Consider the following 12,458-nt stretch of genomic DNA (forward strand, 5'->3'; position numbering starts at 1 on the left):
AACAATTTTTAAGGCGATAAATCCGGAGAAACTGATATAACTGACAAAACTTGGAGAAAGTAAAGCTACTTTTGGCATAATTTACATGTCAAAAAGGTCATTATTAACAACACGGTTAATAATATTATTTAATACTTTAAGCAGTACATAAACATACCTTTTATAATTTGCTGTATTGTTTTCAATAAAACTCGCGGCTGACTCATTACTGGGATATAATTTTTCAATGTTGTCTGTAGAGTTCTGCTTAAGATGTAGTTTAATATCAAAGTTCTGATGTAAATCATTTCCAACAGGAATAGATCGGTTATTGTTGCCTGATAAAATCATGAGGTTTCTCAATTGATTTCCAGCCTTCTGTAGTACATCATTATTTTGTGATTCAAGAAGTGTTGCTTCTAGATTATGCTGTACAGCTGGTTCGTCGAATTCACTATCCAGACTGTGATGCGGTTTTTGATATGAACATTTGACATCCTTCGTTTTATAGAGTTCACTGAACGTTCTGCCAAGTAACAAAAAATGTATTTCATTTCCTGAAAATAATAAAATAGTTAGCAAATTTTACCTATCAGTACTGGGTAGACTTTGTGTACATCGCAGTCGGCTTCTCTCTTTTTGCAAGCGCTATTAAAAAAAAAAAAACAAATATATTACAATACTATATTTGAAAACAAAATTTCACCAACCATTTTGTGACTTCTATAACGCAACCTTGCTATCGTTCCCCGAGAATGTGCCTGTACTATCACAATACTAACCCTTAGTTTGTGGTACCAAGTCTTTTGTTTATACATTTTCCAATATGATTGAATAATTACTGCTGCACTCCATCGTTGACGGTTGCTCGTTAGTTTTTCTTGAGCTAGTGTCATTCTCCAATAGGATTGTATTGTTAACGCCGCACGTTTATAAAGTAAAAACTTATTTCGTTGAAGAATACCGCGAAACCATCTTTGGATTAAAACAATACTATCGATGATTTTTGTATGAAGTTTTATATCTAAGCGCATTTTTTGGGATTCCCTCATATAAATTTTTGTTGCACCTGTATGAAATATTAATTATTATGAAATGAACAAAAATTTTTGTAAATACTTATATATGTACCTGATACTGATAAGTTATATAAAAAATAAAACAAAAATTAGATGGTGCAACAGCCCATTGAAAACTATTACATAGTGACTTACAACTCTCAACCATTCCTGTATGCGAGTAAAGTTGTCAGGAATGAAGAGGACCTACAATTTTAAGCCGAATCCGAGAAAGCACTAATTTGAGAAAGCACTTTTCATGACAAGAATTACTCAAATCACACCCAAAACCATCACCTGATCCTTTATCAACCCTCAAGATCGATGAAGGGTTGCATATGGATACTTCACTTGTACTAGGAAAATATACTCCTAATCAAGATCTTATCATTATAGATGAGTCATTTTGGAGTATCGTGAAGGATTTTTGATGTTCGAGACGAAAATCCAATCACACCTGACACCGATGAAGGGTTCAAAATGGATACAATGCACTAACCATCATGCCACGAGTACTACGCATGAGTATTAGGGAGATTATTTTATTTCTTGCTATGGAAATGAAAAAAAAATCGATATTTGGAGCTCTTACTTAATACCCATTAATGTAAAATACTCGCTCATGGCATGGTAAGATTTCTTGTTTAGAATATACGTAAACTTTATTTTTTTTTTCAATTCAACCCATTAGCTACCACTGTACTCAATTGAGTACAGTATTTTTGAAAATTTCAGTTTAATTTTTCTCGGAAAGTAGCTTTGATTTAAATTTCTCTGAATGTGAAAGCAAGCATGGAAATGTATTTGGACATTATGAATAATTTCTTTGAGGTTGAAAGCGATTTTGAAGTTATTTGGTCAACGTTTGGGCCTTGTGTTTTTTATGTGAGGATGACTTGCTTGATTCCCATATTCCTGTTGACATACCAGTAGCAGTAGAGGTTTAAGTCACCGATGAATTTGCCAGTGAAGACGATATCCCACTTGCTTGGCCAAGGGATCTGAGAAAATTTCCTCAAGAAAATTTGTATTGGTGCCTAGACGAATACACAAGAATTCCTTTGGTTGCTAACGCCATGTCCCGCAATCGCTTCAAGGAAATCAAGCATTTTATACAATGCATGCCTTGATCAGATCGATAAAATGGCGAAGGTTCGACCATTGATAAAAATCAATTTGCAATAACTATCAAAAATTGTTTTTTTTTTTTTCATGACAAACTATCGATTGATGAGGCTATGATCAAATACTTTGGTCACCATTTCGCAAAGCAGTTTATCCGTGGAAAGCATGTCCGTTTTGGCTCTAAGGAGTGGATGTTGTGCAGTAGCGATGGATATTGCTATAACTTTGACATATATTGCGGTGCCAAAAATGTAATTCCAAGCAATAAGTGTTTACCACTTGGATCTCGAGGGGTGCTTGATTTACTGGATGTAGTAAAAAGCCCAAGTGACCACATCGTTTTTTTGACAATTATTTTACCAGCCATGACCTTATGGCTACGTTACGTGAGAATAGAACAAAAAAATGTCAATTGAAATTCTTGAAGATGGTAATGAAGGCCAATCGTGGTTACTTTCATCACAAATTCGACAAAAAAATAACATTCTGTTCGCGCGGTGGAAAGATAATGCTGTTGTTACAGTTGAAACAAACTACGGCACCCTGGAACCTCTTGGAAGATTCAAACGATGGTCAGCAGCAGTAAAAGAGAGGGTAATCATTCCACAGCCAAAACCATTAGTGGCATACAACAAGGTTATGGGTGGGGTCGATCTTCATGACCAATTTGTGAACAATTACAGAATCAAAATAAAGGGTAGGAAATGGTGGTGGCCATTGTTCTCACATATGATCAACTCAATGGTGGTAAATGCTTAGCGACTCCATTGTTTGCAAACCAAAGAAAACCGCAATCTACTTTCATTTGACAGAACCATAACGAGGACTTATTTACATTCCGGGTCATCAAGAAAAGCACCAAATTTGTGAAAAAATTTTATTCACAGTGAAGGAGGACATTTCCCCACAAAAATTCAAAATCAACTACGATACCGGATATGCCACAGCAGATTTCGATGGATATGTGAGAGGTGCCAAACTACTCTTTGTATCGAAGAAGAGTGCTTTAAAATATTTGATAACTAGGCAAGGAATGTACCCATATCTGACCAGTGTACTCGTTTGAGTATACCAATCTAAGGACCAAACTAAACAAAATATTTTTTTTGTAAGTGTATTTGTGGTCAAATAAAGAACTCATTAAACAGGATTTTAAAGGTTTTTCATTGATCATTATTTTTAAGGTGCTTGGTCTTTAATGGGTTAAAGTATCAATAACTGAAGAGTTTTTCTGACAAATGAATTGCAAGGTAAAAGTTTACATTATCGTTTTTGTAACTTTATACGAGTAAAATGTAATTAAGTGTTACTCTTCATAAGATATTAAGAAATAAAATTGAGTATATTTTTAAAAATGTAGCGATTTTAACTACATGACGAAGTTTATGCACTTAGTCGTTCGTTGTATACAAATGATCCTAAAGGAAGTGCGATTATCCTTTAATTATTAAAATTTCTTACGAACAATACAAATATGTCTTTATTGTGTACGTTTAGAAAAAATGTACGTACCAAGTTGATAATGCTGTTTATTTAAATCCATAGTACTGAGGAAATCTTTGACATCCTTTTGCGAACTAACCAAACCTTTTGGAAGTAATATTCGGTAGAGTTGAATAAACTCTTCATAAGTCAGTCGTACATTATAACCAGCTCTTCGTATTCGAACAGTTTCCAACATACCAGTATATCGCAACTAAAATTTGATAAATTAAAATGTCGTTCTATGTTATTTACAAATATCTGTATTACTTGTCGTACGACAGTCGTTTCGTCAAATTTGTTTGGTATTTTTTGTGCATTTGATTTAATGCATCGTATGAAAAATGGATTCGCCTGCAAAGAAATATAGCATTATTAGAAATAATGTTGTAGTTCCCAAATTTAGAATTTACCTGATTAAGAGTATCCATAAGGGCGGTAAGTGAATTTTGAAACTGGGCTGTTACCGTAAGGGGCTGCTTTCGAGTTTTGATGCCTGTTTGATTGAATAAATTCGTGCCAGCTGTCATCATTTTAACAGTTTGAAGATTTTTTAGTCCTTTCTTCGGTCTTTCACGTGGACGGAAGGATTTATTTTTCCTATACAACAAAATAATTTAAACAATAAGAAAAGAAAATAAAAAAAATATGTATGTAAAAAAGATTCCCACGAAATTTTAGTGTTATTAATTCAAAAAAGAAATGCAAGAGTAAAAGAATCATAAAAACACATAACAAACAACATTTGAAATATTTTAAAAGCTTCAATGAAAAGAAAGAAAGAAATAATCTTACTGAACAATTTGCGAAGCTTTAGCCATAACTTCCTGACTGGAACGCTCAAATCTTGAATAATTTTTTGAAAACAATTTGTTAGAACTGTTTTCCATGACGCCAGCTTGACTGCTCTCGTAGACAAGTTTACCATCAGGAAAATTTTTATTATTAAATGCAATACTTGACCATGATCTTCTGGTGTTACGGCACGCATTAGTCGGCAGATGATTTGGTGCATTAGGTAACTCATTTTTAATGTTACTTTTTTTACTACACGAAAACAGATTTAAAAAATAAGTAAATAAATAATAATAGAAATTAAAAAAAAAACGATGCAAAAACATAAAAACTATTAATAATTAAAACTGAAAAATGTAATCTAAATGAAATGAATTAAGAATTCAATATTGGCTTGCAAACAACATAAGAATCAACACCATGCAATGGAAAACTGAGCAGCAAAAATATAATTTGTTTTTTTACACTCAACACTGCTATTTGTTTAACTTACGCAATTCTATTTATTGTTAGATTTACAGATGAAACTGTCACTAGATGGCTGTATCGTAAATGTATAATGAGTACACAAAAGAAAATGTCCAATTGATAAATTTTACTAATGTTTTTTTTTGTTTTTTTAGGTTTTGTTGTTAATTTTGAAATGTGCATATATATTTATAGTCAGTTAAAAAATTAACAATCTTCCAGCCAAGGAACTTAATGCTTTTCTGTTGTTATTATTTTGTATTATTATTTTTATAATATTCTATATTTTTATATTAAACGTTTTTTTTATGGAAGAAAAAAAGAAACAGCCACAGCCAGAGTTTGGATGCAAGGTTAAGACGTATACGGGAAAGTCTTTTACAGACAATACGGATTTTGGTAAAAGTTGGCTTACAATTTTCCGAATTTGCTGTAACTTTTCCACCTGATCTGATTTTGTATCATTCGTGTATTTGAGATAATACAAGTTATGGAAAATGTCACAAACCGATTTAATTTATATTTCTGATTCTTGTTAAATTACATTTTTTTTTAGCAAATTCGTATTCTTATTAATAACTTAATTTTTAAATTAATACTTTACAGCTGCCGTCTAAAAACCATTACAACAAAATTGTATCGCTATGCAAAATATTGTTTTAACAAGACAATAATTAATAATAATTATTATTTCGAAAAAATGTTTTTTTAGGTAACATTTGTTTTATAACAATTTAATTTAATTGTCCTTCACTTGTATTTCGCAAATGAAAGAAAAAATCTTTAATTGGTAACGTATTGTTCTTCGATAAAGATTCCTTAAAAAAGAAATTTAGGAAAATCGATGAAAAAGTTGTTCGGTTTACAGCTGGCCTTAAGGCCAACAAATATAAAAACTGTTTTTCCAAGTGGTATCTCTGAATAATAAATAAAATTGTTTCGACATTTGTAAACAAATATTTTACAGAGTGTAAATGTCGGTTACTATACTCGTTCTCAATGATATCGCATTTGTAAGTCTGATAGATAAAGCAATTTGTTCCCACATACATCTTCTCGGATTAATAATAAACTCCAGAAGCATCATAGAAACAAAAGAATTCTTAATCACCAGCAAAACGGCTTTCGTACCAAAAGGTTTACTTGATATTTGCAAGAAATTGTTCACCACCAATGAACAATGGGTCTCTGTTTCTCAATATTATAATTTTTGTTTAATTGAAAGGATGTACAAACATTTTTAAGCTGTTGTAGAGGTGAATTTCACTATTTGGTATGCAAAATGATTTTTAAGAATTTGTTATTTAGCAAGGCCTCGAGGAATTCATTTAAAGGTGGCTTATCTAATCGATTGGTTGCCATGTAATTTACTTAATTTAGGGGTAAATTAAAATACTGCTGCCTATCTGGTCGGCACAGTTTTTAGAAGTCTCGAAAAAATAATATTTTTTATCATGAAGCAAGATAGAATGAACTATACGCTATGCAGATTAAAAGTAGGTTGGACCTCTCCGTTAAAAGAGTGAAGCAAGTGTTGAAGGCAAATTATAAGCTTCGTTGTACAAAAAGGATAAAAGAATCACAGCTACAACAACCTCATAAAGAAGAAAGATTATTGTTTATAAGAAATCATATTATATGGCCTGAGAGTGAGAGAGTGGGAATCTCTTATTTTTAGCGACGAAAATAAAATTTAATCTGGATAGCCCCCCCCCAATTTTTGGTTTAGCTTTATAGTCGCTTATGTTAAAATGGTAAAATTCTTTTGATGTTTGTACAACACAAAATTACAAGTTAAAAAAACAGAGACATTAGAATAAGCCTCGGATGTCGGTGAATATATTATTTTTGCGAATTGTGTTCCTTAACGACTTGAAGCTAGTAGAATCTGGAGTTTCCCATGGACTTTATTTAGTCCTGACCGTAATTGCATCGAAAAAGTTTGGGAACGACAGCAATTAACAATGCATGGTTGGAAATTAACAAATCCTTTAAAAATAGATAAGTCCTCCAATAAATTGATGCCAGATACGATTACTAACTAAAGTACTAACTTTTAATTAAGTAGATAATAAGGTGTTAAAAGGAAACAAATATTGACTGTATTTTTTCCTACAATTATTGAAAAATAAACTTCTCTATCAGGAGAAATTGAGAATAACCGGATCATTCTTTTGTATTTAAGAAAGACTTCTTTTATCAAACGTTTAGTGAACATAAACTTTGGAAAACTTGTGATGCTTGTACATATTTCGGTCACTGTATTTAACCCTTCTATTGAGCGTCAATTCAAAAAAAGATTGCGAATATAATGTAGTCCTAAAGATCAAAATTGTTAAGTTTAACTGTAAAGCGAGTCATATACCGGACACGCTGTGTATATAAAAACATATAGAATAGAAACTTTTTAATCTGCTAGTAGTATAGCGTAGATCTATATTTTGGAGAAATTGTCTGTTTTATTTATTCTTGATATTAATTTCAAGGGATTCTATTTACAGAAACGGAACAATTTCTAACAGATTTGTTTGTGAATTATATGAAAACCATTCATAGATTTCACATCCACACTTTGAAGATTTAAAATTTGATATAATGTTTATTCGTTTTAATTTTAAGGAAAATGAATACTAAACACGCACATAAACATTAGTCACAAAGAGGCTTGCTCATTTTTATCAATACGCAAAAATTAAAAAAAAAACTTTGTCATTGAATGTGTTTGTAATGCACATATCAAGGGTAGAATCCAATCAACAAACATTATGCTTTAAGCTCCGGGAACTTATTTTGTTATTTTGGGAAGTTACAATAACTATTTCCGTTCAATTGTGCTGAAAAAATCCTTAATTAACTAAGAACCAAATGATTATTCTTCACTTATCTTTCAGAAGGTTGCTTATATGGAAGACAAACAGGGTTAGATAACATTTTTTGTAAATTTGTAATCAGAATTATTTTCAAAAAAAAAGAGTTTAACCAATTTAAATATAACATATGTTGTTCAAAATTTCTATACAGTTTTAATACAAAATAGAGCACCACAGACGGCAAAGTGAATATAGAAAATTACGGTTTTAGCAGTTTTAAAGAATGTATCGTTAATTGACTTTCAAATCAATAGAACTTACTGGCATCTTTACAGATTCATAATATGTTTTAACACGAGGATCACAATATGCTTGAACACAGTCAAGGATTCACAATAGCCGCTTATTAAAAAAAAAGTATATGCTCAAGTAGTAAATAGGGGCGATGCGAGAACTAACAAAGCAGCTCTATTTTTTCTTCACAATTGCACGCATTGGTCGGTATGTCTTTGTTTAATTACAACTTGCTTATAATACAATGCATTTTTTCTTTATCGAAACAAACAAATATTTATAATATGATTTTAACTCAATGCAATGGTGGGTTGCAAGTGTTAAAGTTGTTATGTTATTTATTATCATATGAATAATTGCAAACATTTCTACATACCTTAAAATTATGTCGTTTTGCTGGCGATAACGATTCTTGCCACTATATTTGTTCAAAGCATAATCAGTCCTTTCTTTTCTATGTTTGCTGCCAGCATTTCTAAATGCAAAATAACTACGAAAAAATGCGCGTATAATAGCCCAACGGAACACAGCAACCGGATCGGCCCCAACGAGCTCTCGTACGAAGGCCATGCTAGAATTTTTTAGTACGCTGACAATATCTTGACGCATAAGGTCTAAGTTCTTTTCTCTCATTTCCGCAACCTATATGCAAAAAAATGCTTAGTTTACAGAATTTGTTTATTAGATTTAATGATAGTACCTGGTACTTCACTTTTCCCGCATAATGCTTTATTATAAAGGCATTTTCTTTTCGTTGCGGTTTTTCATAGAACTTATTGTCCTTATGGACGCTATTGAATTTCTGTAGAAGTGTTTCATTGGTAGCCCCAGGAAAACTGTTCAAAACAAGAGATTTTAGTTTAAAAATACTCATTACACTTAAATATTCAATTGATCATATTTACTTGCACAGATCATCCAGGATGCATAGTAACCCTGTTGGTTTTGATTCAAACAGGTGTAAACATCCAGAGTTGTCCATAAATTCTATATCACTCCATTTAATATCTTCACGTTTGTATTCATTTTGCTCGTATTTGAAAACATGCTTTTTAAATAATAATTCCAAAATGAACAATAATTATATTTTATTACATAAATTAAACATTTACCAAATTAAAATAGTATTGTAAATGTTCGTTGGCATAATTAATACAAAGTTGTTCAAAACTATTCTGTGGACCAAAATCTTCAAATCCAAAGATATCAAGTACACCGATTGAGTGACCAGTATGAGGGGTCTGATCTTTGTTAAGTAAGGCATGATTAACCTATAAATATATAAATTATAAAATGAGTTTATATTATAAAAAGAATGTTGCTGGTGTTTTTGGAAACGAAGCCACATTCTTAAAAAGTCGTATTCTTACACTGTAACCATTAATAATAAACAACATATATGCACATAACTTGCAAAATATAATGTACTTACTTGCAAGACAATCCAATCAAACAAAGCTCCATACAAACATTTGGCCAAAGCATCTCTGGCTGCGATTGCTTCGGGTAACTTATATTGCATTATGAGTGTCTCTCCACTGGCTTTAACGCGTTTCGATGTTAACGCCGCTAACAGTGTATCCTGTTTAACTTTCAACAACTCTGATATAATGGCCACAACATCTAAGTTTCGCACTTGCACACTTTCATCGTGATGGTATGTTGATTTTTTTGGAAAGAATTCCACATTACCAAGAAGCAAAACTGCTGATAATACATTAAATAATCGACGCTGTTTTTCGGATGAAAATCCAACCATCTCCATGCTTTGTTTGAGACGAGAAAATTCATATTTTTCATTACAATTCTCCAATGTTAAATTTTTGGAGTTTAAGTAGTTGTATTTATCCGCTGGGAGTAGATACAAGGATTCACGCTCTGCATCTGTTGCACCTGATAGCAAATAGTAGAAGACATGATAGTTTCTTTCATAGGGTCCCTGTAACGCAAATAAAAAAAACATAATTTATATTAAATGTATGTTTTAAACACTTTATAGTTACATACCTGTGATACTATTCGACTTTTTTCTAATAAATACTTTTGGACAATTGCTCCTTGAACCATTCCATTTTCTCTATAATTAACCTTTTCGTGACATAAAAAACAAAAAGCTTATAGTACGTTATTATTATAAATAAAGTCATATTACGTACTTGGATGAATTTTCCAAATCTACTAGAGTTATTGTTGTGGGCTGTTTTGGCATTGCCAAATGCTTCAAGAACTGGTCCAGCACTAAGTATGGTTTGTTCTACACCGGATCCATGTGATCCTTTTTGTGACAGAGCAGTTAAATGGTGAAGCAGAAAATTTGTGCTTTCTGTTTTTCCTGATCCACTCTCACCGCTTATAACGATACACTAGAAAATACAATGTTTAAAAATGTTTAAATATATGTTATATAAACAGAAAAATAAACTCACTTGATTTCTATTCTCTTTAAGCATTGAGTAATATGCATTGTCCGCAATGGCAAATATATGTGGTGGTAAAATTGGGCCTATTCTTTGATTTTGATACAGTCTTACATATTTTGGATTATAAATAGGATAGAACTTGAACGGATTAACTGCGATGAGTATACTCCCGACATAAGTATAAATATATCCGGCTTCGAACCTTTGCCTTAAGTTTTCCAACAGAGTAGATTCATTTAAGTCTGTTTGAGGAGAAAAAAAAATTGTTTTTTTCCTTTAATTGTATAGATATTTCTGAAACATAATGTTTGTAAACTCTCGAATAAGTTTATTGTCCATATTTTTGGAGCGATTGTATTGAATTATTACACTTGCTATAAAATAACTTTATTATATTCAATCAAAAATATCGAATAGCTTAAATATTTGTTTATCAATTTTTTTTTGTATGCATTACTTCTGAAACAATTCTACTGCTGTGCATGTTGTTCTTCATCGAACAATAAATTCTTTATACTATTCTCTTATATATTTATACCTGAATTGTTTCAATTGAATCTTGGGTAGAAATGTGGAGAGAAGTATAAAATCTGATTGTTTGATGGGACAAATTTCAACAATTAGAAATTCCGATTGATAGCCGTGCTTGAGAAACATTTGTTTTCAAAGATTTGGAGACGATTCTCGAAGCGGAAGCAGATGCAGGAAAAAGAAATGCAATTAAAAGAAATAATCCATCGTATAGCAGATATTCACCTAGAGTATATAAAGGACAAATTAACGGCTAAAGACATTTTTGGTAAGTTGCTTCGCAAGTTTTTTGCGGAACAGGTTACTGAGCCTCAAGTGTTCAGAATGAGGAGACATGCATCAACAACTCCTTAAATTTGACAAGTTGATTCGAGATTTGAGTTCAACAGAAGCAAAATTAGAAAATGCTGAAGTTGTTTGTCACCTATTACGTACATTGCCAACTTCATTAAACACACTATTTAGTTAAGTTTAGTTTATTGGTAATTGTTACTAACACATTAAGATAAATCTTATAAGGTAGTGAAAGTTTATGAATAAATAATATATGATAACATTTTGGAAAAGATTGAAATATAGAAGTTGACAATTGATTTTGTCAAAAAGTCGGATCTTAGATAAAACTAAAAAAATCAGATCCAGAAATTCAAGAATCAGTAAGAATCAATAGCAATATATACGAAGAGAAAAATATAATGCTTCAATTGCGAAAAGCTTGGGCACAAGCGTTTTGAGTGCAAAAATCGAAGAGAACAAAATGAAAAAAAAATATGTTGGAAAAGCCAAAATAAGTACAACTGATGCTGAAAAGTCTAAAAGATGAAGCTCAAAGTTATTAACATTTTTACTTGGATTCCGGAGCAACCGACCACATAATCAATGACGCACAATATTTGATGATGTGTAAGACATTAGAAAATCCAATTCAAATATCAGAGTGCATCCAATCGCAACTAAAATTGGAGCTATATCAGGAAATTTATACGTTAATGAGAAGAAAAGTACTGGTGATATCGAAGATGTTTTATTCGTAAAAGAATTATCTTGTTTTTTAGAAAGGAAAACATCTCTTGACTGGGGCTGTTAGCAATGATAAGCTGTATGAAGTATGCATTGAAGTTCACAAATTTGGGTTTTCTGGTATGAGTACTGCGAAAAGTCTTGGTTTATGGGACACTCGAATATTGCTGAAATTTTAAAATTGAAGTATGCTGGAACGGTAGATGGCTTGTATATACTGGAAAACGATGACAAGGACTTTTTGTGAGTCTTGTGTAGCCAGAAAACCACATCGAAGTCCAAATAAAAGTATTTTAGAGCTAATTCAAAGGGACGTTGTTGGACCCATAACACCAATAACTTATGATGGCAAGAGGTATGTTGTCATATTTATTGATGATTTTACTCATTTTGCAGTGGCTTACTTGATGAAATGCAAAAATAAAGTGCTTAGTAAATTCATTGAGTATACATTTTGTTTGAACCCTGTCTCAAAT

At 31.7% G+C, this 12,458-nt stretch overlaps 1 protein-coding gene across 11 annotated transcripts in view; it reads right to left on the reverse strand.

Annotated features, from left to right (window-relative positions):
* LOC129945731 (unconventional myosin-IXa-like) overlaps nt 1-12,458 on the reverse strand; it is a 45,910-nt gene that overhangs the window by 13,291 nt on the left and 20,161 nt on the right. For 9 of the 11 annotated variants that reach the window (XM_056055608.1, XM_056055602.1, XM_056055603.1 and 6 more), the window contains 15 exons: nt 10,438-10,673; nt 10,168-10,374; nt 10,019-10,099; nt 9,444-9,950; nt 9,124-9,282; nt 8,917-9,059; nt 8,712-8,847; nt 8,388-8,653; nt 4,440-4,691; nt 4,058-4,244; nt 3,915-3,998; nt 3,675-3,858; nt 690-1,048; nt 569-627; nt 158-505 (listed from right to left, as the gene is read on the reverse strand). In XM_056055608.1, the coding sequence (XP_055911583.1) occupies nt 158-505; nt 569-627; nt 690-1,048; nt 3,675-3,858; nt 3,915-3,998; nt 4,058-4,244; nt 4,440-4,691; nt 8,388-8,653; nt 8,712-8,847; nt 8,917-9,059; nt 9,124-9,282; nt 9,444-9,950; nt 10,019-10,099; nt 10,168-10,374; nt 10,438-10,673 (3,208 nt within the window). Of the gene's footprint in view, nt 1-157; nt 506-568; nt 628-689; nt 1,049-3,674; nt 3,859-3,914; nt 3,999-4,057; nt 4,245-4,439; nt 4,692-4,932; nt 4,981-8,387; nt 8,654-8,711; nt 8,848-8,916; nt 9,060-9,123; nt 9,283-9,443; nt 9,951-10,018; nt 10,100-10,167; nt 10,375-10,437; nt 10,674-12,458 lie in introns of all 11 variants that reach the window. The other 2 variants (XM_056055611.1, XM_056055612.1) reach the window with 2 other exon arrangements.

Source organism: Eupeodes corollae, chromosome 2, assembly GCF_945859685.1.
Source record: "Eupeodes corollae chromosome 2, idEupCoro1.1, whole genome shotgun sequence".
Lineage (NCBI taxonomy): Eukaryota > Metazoa > Arthropoda > Insecta > Diptera > Syrphidae > Eupeodes > Eupeodes corollae.